Below are 8,334 nucleotides of genomic sequence, written 5' to 3'. Positions count from 1 at the left end.
CACATTCCAATCAAGCAAGGGCTGTTTATCAAAAAAAAAAAAAAAAAAAAAAAGAAAGAAAAGAAAGAAAGAAAGAAAGAGAACAAACTTTAAAGATATGAGCACTAGGAAAGAATGAGATTGCTACAGTTAACTAAGTAGAGAAAAAGAACTGGATTAGGTTTGAGCGAAATACCAGAGGGCTGGCTTTTGACAAGTTAAATTTGAGATGACTTCCAGTGGAGCTTTTCAGGAGGTAATAGAATAAAAGCATGTCTAGTCTTTGTTTTGGACTACTGACCCATGTCTTCAGAAACTCCTGGACTGCCAGTGCTGACGCTAAGAGGAGCTTGGTTATGTGGAGGAGACATCTCTCCCGGATGGGAGTGGTCACCACAGGGACCGACCATGTGATTAGAGGCTTAGAACTTTGGGCCAGTGATCAAAAAGCAAGTAAAACTGTGGACCCAAAGTTTGGAGGACTGTTCTGGTTCATGTGCACACTGATGTGATGTATAGTGAACCCACACAAAGAAGATGCTAGAATTCTCTATCTTTCTTTCAAGCTCTCACCCTTTATAAAGAAACTAGTGAGGGCTGGAGAGATGGCTCAGCAGTTAAGGTGCTTGCCTTCAAAACCTAGCAACCTGGGTTCGATTCCCCAGTACCCACGTAAAGCTGGATGCACAATGTGGTGCATGCATCTGGAGTCTGCAGTGGCTAGAGGCCCTGATACGCTTATTCTCATTTGTTCTCTCTCTCTCTCTCTGCAAATAAATAAATAAATAAAAATATTTTTAAACAAGCCGGGCATGATGATGCACACCTTTAATCCCACCACTTGGGAGGCAGTGGTAGGAAAAATCGCAGTGAGTTCAAAGCCACCCTCAGACTACATAATGAATTCTAGGTCAGCCTGGACTAGAGTGAGACCCTACCTCAAAAAACCAACGTATACATATATTTTAAAAGAAACCAATCAAACAAGCCCATTATTATTATCATTACTGCTATTGAATCTGAGGGGATCATGAGAATCTACAAGTTTATAATCAGTTTGTCAGAATGGCAGGTAGCTTTGGAAGCCCACTGTGGCTGGTATCTGAAGTTAAGGACCAGGCTTCAGGGGCAGTTCCCTTTAACTGGTGGACTCTGGTACTAGTTATTAGCATCAGAATTGAATTACATTTCGATATGCCCAGTGATATAAAGCCAGGTGGAATAGAGATGGAAAAAGTTGTTAGTCTGATGTTTGATTTTGAAGATTCCAAGAAACAACATTCAATAGAAGACACTATCAATTGTAGATATGTCAGTAGTACTTAAAGGCCCTAGACTGGATGAATTTACTCAAGGAATGGGTGTAATTGGAAAAGAGGAGCTGACTGTGATAATGACAAGATTCCAAAGTAAGGAAGATGAAAAAGAACCAGCAGGGACACTGGGGGAAAGTGACCAGAGATGAACACTCTACAAATCTGGTTCCTGAAGAAAAGCAACAGTGTCTAAGCCAGTCACTGGGGAGCACATCTGTAATCCCAGCTCAGGAGGCTGGGAAAAGATAGTGAGTCCAAGGTCAGCCTGGGCTACACAGGGACACACTGTCTTGAAAAACAAAAAAGAAAAGAAAATGGGTTGAATACTGCTGATGGGTCAAGTAAGATGAGGAGTAAGACTTTTTCCATCAGATTTAACAATATGGCTGCCAGAGGAAAACAAGATCAGAAATATCCCAGTGGGGTGATGGAGGTCAAGAAACATGGGAGATAAGTTATAATAACTCATTTGAAAGTTTTGTGAGAACAGAACAGAAATGAAGCAATGGCTGGAGAAGGACTTGTTTTTTTTTTATATTTATATTTTATTTATTTATTTTTTCTTTGAGATAGTGTCTTTTTTTTTTTTTTTTTTTTTTTTGGTTTTTCGAGGTAGGGTCTCACTGGAGCCCAGGCTGACCTGGAATTCACTATGGAGTCTCAGGGTGGCCTCGAACTCACAATCCTCCCAACTCTGCCTCTGGAGTGCTGGGATTAAAGGCGTGCGCCACCACGCCCGGCTCTGAGATAGTGTCTTGCTATGGCCCAAGCTGGCCTGGCATTCACTATGTAGTCTCAGGTTGGCCTTGAACTCACAGGGATCCTCTTACCTCTGCCTTCCGAGTGCTGGGATTAAAGGCAGGTATGCCACCACGCCCAGCTTTATTTTTTTAATAGAAAAAAACTTCCATAGGATGATATGCTAAGAGATATGATCCAGCAGAAAGGAAAGCACTTAGGAGGCAAGAGAACTGTGCTGGGGGACCTGAGTAAGTGACTGGTCGGCAGGGATAGGACCTGGTGGAGCTCAGCCCCATTACAAGGGACCTTATTAGACACAAGTCACCGCAGGAACAAGAAAGGAGCAGAGGCGGCCACAGCTGAATAGTTCTGTAGATGTGTGGTAGGGTGCTTGCAGAAACTGCTCTAATTATTGTTTTCACAGCTTGGGTTTTCCGGGAGGAAAGGTGACAGAGCTGAGTGCTGGAGATTAACACTTATGAACGAACAGAACGGGAGGAAGCAAAATAAGGAAGGGAATGCAGACTGAGAGCCAGGCCCAACGAAACCTCGGCCATCCCAGTAGAGTGCTCTGGGGGATAGATGGCCCACCAAAGTCACCCTGCAGTGGGCTGTCCTCTGCACACCCACCTCTCTGCAGCTTACTGGGTGGGATTCTCCTGACTCTGAGGAACAGGCCATCAGGTGTGGGGGTGGTACAATGCAAGTTATAAGCCCTGAGTGTATTCTGAGAACTGTGGCAAGCACTCAGGGTCCATGAGTCCCCAGAGGCTTGTCATGTATAGACCGGTACAATATCTGTGATCTGGGAAGACTGTATGGGACAGAAAAGGGCATGTATGGTATGGGAGAGGGGGAGCTTTTGGTAGCCAGTGTAGGGGACAAATGACGCTGACCTGTATCATTTAGCACTCAGCCCTGTCCAGCATGGGCTGACCGTAGTGGAGAGTGTCATCCGGGAAAGCAGGAGCAGGGAGGAGGCGCAAGTGAAGGGCTGGGTCCCTGGGCTCCCCTGTGGTATAACCTGGGCAGGCTGTGTCCTTTCACAGTAGGTCACTGGTACGGCTACTTAGTGTCTCTCACACTGGGAAAGTCGTTCACCTTCCAGCTGTTCTCAAGGGTGCAGTGGTTTTTAACCCTTGGGCTGCTGGGTGTTTTCCTTTTTTGCTGTCCCAAGGCTAGGGGCCAGGCTGCCCCGGGAGAAGGGGCATCAAAGGCTACTTTGACATAGCATGTTTGAGTCTGGCATGACGGCAGCCACCCTGTCCCGAGTCAGCTCTCCATGCGCTCAAGCAGCACATGACCGTCTGCTGTTATCACATGGTCTTGCCATCCTTGTCAAAAGCCAACTAGCCATAAGAATATGGGTTTATTTCTAGACTCTCAGTTTCTCCATTCAATTCCATTGATGTGAATGTTTACCCATGTGCCAGTACCACACTGTCTTGGTTACTGGAGCTTTTATGGTAAGGTTTGAAAGTCAGAAAACATAAGCCAGGCATCATGGTGCACAGAATCCCAGCAGAGGTAGGAGGAATGTTGAGAGTTCAAGGCCAGCCTGAGACTAGTGAATTTGAGGTCAGCCTAAGCTAGAGTGAGACCCTACCTCAAACAAACAAACAAACAACAACAAAAACAAAAACCACGTGTCTTCTAACTTTGTTCGTTCTTCTTCTAGCTTGGACAGTTTGGGGCCCACTGAAGTTCTATGTTTTTCTTTTGTTTGTTTGTTTTGGCTTTTCAAGGCAGGGTCTCACTCAAGCCCAGGCTGACCTGGAATTCACTATGTAGTTTCAGGGTGGCCTGGAACTCACAATGAGCCTCCTACCTCTGCCTCCTGAATAACTGGGACTAAAGGTGTGCGCCACCATGCCTGGCCTCTGTTTTATGTATTTTAGGATCAGTTTGTCAATTTCTGCAAAGAAGTCAGCTGATAATTTGATAAGGACTGCATTGACTCTCTAGATCCCTTTGGAGACTCTTGTTATTTTTTTCTTTTTCTTTTTTTCTTTTTCTTTCCTTCCTTCCTTCCTTTACTTTTATTTACTTATTTGAGAGTGACAGACTTTGAGAGAAAGAGGCAGAGAGAGAGAGAGAGAGAGAATGGGCATGTCAGGGCCTCCAGCCACTGCAAACGAACTCCAGAGGTGTGTGCCCTCTTATGTATCTGGTTAATGTGGGTCCTGGGGAATTGAGCCTCGAACCGGGGTCCTTAAGCTTCACAGGCAAGCACTTAACCACTAAAGACATTTCTCCAGCCGGGCGTGGTGGCGCACGCCTTTAATCCCAGCACTCGGGAGGCAGAGGTAGGAGGATCGCCGTGAGTTCAAGGCCACCCTGAGACTACAGAGTTAATTCCAGGCCAGCCTGGACCAGAGTGAGACCCTACCTCGAAAAACCAAAAAAAAAAAAGAGACATCTCTCCAGCCCTGTTGTCGTTTCTTAAATATTTGGTTTTATAGCCCATGAACAAGGGATTTCTTTATGTTTATTCTGTTTCTTAATTTCCTTGTAGTTTTCAGAGTAAGAGTTTTGCATTTATTTTGGTTAAATTTATTCCTAAGTACTTTCTTTTCTGAATTTTACTTTTAGATTATTCATGGTATAGAAAACTATTTTTGTATTTTGGTTTTGTTTATTATAACTTTGTTGAATTTGTTTATTAGTCCTAATGGTTTTTATTTGTGGATTTCTTATATTCAAGATCATCTCATGTACAAATCGGGTTATGTCTAAAATAGAAATAGGGGCTAGAGAGATGGCTTAGTGGCTAAGGCACTTGCCTGTGAAGTCTAAGGACTCAAGATCAATCACCAGTGCCCATGTAAGCCAGATGCACAAGGTAACACAGGTGTCTGGAGTTCATTTGCAATGCCTAGAGGCCCTGGTGCGCCCATGCTCTCTCTTTCCATCTGCTTCTCTCTCAAATAAATAAATAAATAAATAAAATATTTTTTTAAAAAATTAAAACATAGCCACGTCTGTTATGGGGGAAACCAATTACTCTCTAATTGGACTGGAGGCCTGCTCCATGGGAGGGAATATATCCCTGATACTGAAAACCTGCAACAGGGGTAGTCATGAGCCCTAGGGGTGTAACGTCTGCTGGTCTTTGGCTAAATGTATATACTGTGCTCACCAAACTGCCTGGTAAGCACTTCTCTTAATGTTCATACCCATATATTAATGCTACTCTCACTTTTGGTCAGAGAAGCTTCTCTTTTCAGATGGCGGTGACCTTGGGATGACTCAGAAGGCACCATAGTGCTAGGAAGAAGTGACAGAGGAGTGCTCGGCACTGCAATATCTCTGTCACATCTTTCAAGGCTCAGGGTACATTGTGGAAGAGGTGGGGGAAAGAATCTAAGAGCCACGCTTTGCAGACGCCGCTGTTCTGGGTCGTAGGTTCTTGTCAGCCATGGTCAACCCCACCGTGTCCTTCGACATCGCGGTTGATGGCGAGCCCTTGGGCCGCGTCTCCTTCGAGCTGTTTGCAGACAAAGTTCCAAAGACAGCAGAAAACTTTCGTGCTCTGAGCACTGGAGAGAAAGGATTTGGTTATAAGGGGTCATGCGTTCACAGAATTATTCCAGGATTCATGTGCCAGGGTGGTGACTTCACACGCCATAATGGCACTGGTGGCAAGTCCATGTATGGGGAGAAATTTGAGGATGAGAACTTCATCCTGAAGCATACAGGTCCTGGGATCTTGTTTATGGCAAATGCTGGCCCAAACACAAACGGTTCCCAATTTTTCATCTGCACTGCCAAGACTGAATGGTTGGATGGTAAGCATGTGGTATTTGGGAAAGTGAAAGAAGGCATGAACATTGTTGAAGAAATGGAACGCCTTGGGTCTAGGAACGGCAAGACGAGCAAGATGGTCACCATCGCTGATTGTGGACAGCTCTAATACGGTTGATTGTTCCATCTTAACCACCAAACCATTCCTTCTGTAGCTCAGGAGAGCACCCTGCACTCCCCATCTGCTCACCATACCCTGTAACCTGTGCTCTCACTGCAGTTCTTTGGGGTTCCATATTTTCCTTATTCTCCTCCAAGTCTAGCTGGATTGCAGAGTTAAGTTTATGATTATGAATAAAAATTAAATACCAATTAAAAAAAAAGAATCTAAGAGCCAAAGGAAGGGTAGGACTGCTTATAATGTTTTCCTCTAGACACAAAATGGCCTGGATATCCATGACTTCACAGTGCCAGATACTTCCTACACAAGACCATCACAATAGGAGGAAAAGATCATGACATCAAAATAAAAGAGAAACTGATTGAGAGGGGGAGGGGGATATGATGGAGAGACGAGTTTCAAGGGGGAGAGCGGGGGGGGGTGAGGGAGGGAATTACCATGGGTTATTGTCTACAATTATGGAAGCTGTCAATAAAAAATAAAGCATAAATAGTTTTACTTCTTTTCTCCCATTTTGGATGCCTTCGATTTTATGGCCTGTCTGTCTGGAACAATGTAACACAGAGCTGGTGAGAAGGGGGGTTGTGGGTGTCTGGTAGATATCCTTTATCAGCTGGGGACCTTCTGCTTCTCTGCAGTGCCATGTGTCCCTGTCCCCTGGAGAAAGGAGTGTGCCAGGTCAGCAGACCATGGGACTCCTGGCTCTGGGGACCATGGCTGTCTAGGGTGCTCGCTCGCTCTCCGTCTCCTCCCCCTCTTTTGTGTGTGGTGTGTGCAGGTGTGCACCAGATGTCTTCCTCAGTGACTCTCTGCCTTATTCTTTTTTAATTAATTTGTTTATTTGAGAAATAAAGAGGCAGAGAGAGAGAGAGAGAGAGAGAGAGGGAGAAAGAGAAAGAATGGGCACACCAGGGCCTCTAGCCATTGCAAACGAACCCCAGATGAATGCGTCACCTTGTGCATCTGGCTTACGTCGGTCCTGGGGAATTGAACGTGGGTACTTTGGCTTCCCAAGCAAGAGGTTTAACTATTAAGCCATCTCTCTAGCCTTTTTTTTTTTTTTTTTTTTTTTTGAGGTAGGATCCAAGTTGATGTGGAATTCACTATGTAGTCTCAGGGTGGTGTCGAACTCACTGTGATCCTCCTACCCCTGCCTCCAAGATTAAAGGTGTGCTACCTCGAAAAACAAAAATAAAACAAAAAAGGTGTTCACCACAATGCCCAGCTTTTTTTGTTGTTGTTGTTGAGGTAAGATCTACCTTATTCTTTGAGAGAGGGTGTCTCACTGAACTAGCTGGTCAAACAGCCCCAGGGATTCCCTGAACCCACTTCCAACCCCCAGTGCTGAGATTACAGGCACACGTCACCATTCCCAACACTTCCATGGGTGCTAGGGATTTAACTCAGGTCCTCATTGTTTGTGCAGCAAGCACCTTGCCCCCTGAGCCACCTCCCCAGCCTCAGAGCCTTCCCAAGATTAAGATAGAGGCCAGGGTTTCACATCCGCCAGGCAAGTGCTCTGTCCCTGAGCTACATCTTTATTCCAGGATACTCACTTTAAAAAGAATTATTTTTATTTTTATTTATTTTTATTAGAGACTGAGAGAGGGAGGGAGAGAGAGAGAGAGAGTGAGTTAACATGCCAGGGCCTCTAGCCATTGCAAACAAACTCCAGATCCATGCACTACATTGTGCAAATGCCTTACATGGGACCTGGAGAATTGAACCTGGGTCCTAAGGCTTTGTAGGCAAGTGCCTTAACCACTAAGCCATCTTTCCAGTCCTTTTTCTTTAAAATTTTTTTTTGTTTATTTTAATTTATTTATTTAAGAGCAACAGACAGGGAGAGAAAGAGGCAGAGAGAGAGAGAGAGAGAGAGAGAGAGAGAGAGAGAGAGAATGAGTGCACCAGGGCCTCCAGCCACTGCAAACGAACTCCAGACGCGTGCGCCCCCTTGTGCATCTGGCTAACGTGGGTCCTGGGGAATCGAGCCTTGAACCAGGGTCCTTAGGCTTCACAGGCAAGTAAGTGCTTAACTGCTAAGCCATTTCTCCATCCCCCAGGTCTTTTTCTGTAATTTTATTTAGTGTTATTAGAGACAGAGAGAGGGAAAGAGAGGAGAGTACTCACTTTTTAAATACATTTTTTGATTTATTTGTGAGGAGATACAGAGAGAATGAACGAGAATGGGTGTGCCAGGGCCTAGTGCCACTGCAGACAAACGCCAGACACATGTGCCACTTTGTGTATTGAGTTTAATGTAGGTGCTGGAGAACTGAACCCAGGCCACGAGGCTTTGCAATCAAGTGCCTTTAATAGCTAAGAGATCTCCCTAGCTTGATACTCACTTTTTTTTGAGGGGAGCATTAAAAG

At 45.0% G+C, this 8,334-nt stretch overlaps 1 protein-coding gene across 1 annotated transcript; it reads left to right on the top strand.

Annotated features, from left to right (window-relative positions):
* The first annotated feature begins 5,419 nt into the window (after nucleotides 1-5,419).
* Nucleotides 5,420-6,152, top strand: LOC123453699 (peptidyl-prolyl cis-trans isomerase A-like). The gene has a single exon (XM_045131315.1). It carries the CDS (start codon nucleotides 5,455-5,457, stop codon nucleotides 5,947-5,949), a length of 495 nt encoding a protein of 164 aa, XP_044987250.1. The 5' UTR covers nucleotides 5,420-5,454; the 3' UTR covers nucleotides 5,950-6,152.
* The last annotated feature ends 2,182 nt before the right edge of the window (nucleotides 6,153-8,334 follow it).

Source organism: Jaculus jaculus, chromosome 12 (genome assembly GCF_020740685.1).
Source record: "Jaculus jaculus isolate mJacJac1 chromosome 12, mJacJac1.mat.Y.cur, whole genome shotgun sequence".
NCBI classification, from domain to species: Eukaryota; Metazoa; Chordata; class Mammalia; order Rodentia; family Dipodidae; genus Jaculus; species Jaculus jaculus.
This window is presented reverse-complemented; position numbering and strand designations above follow the sequence as displayed.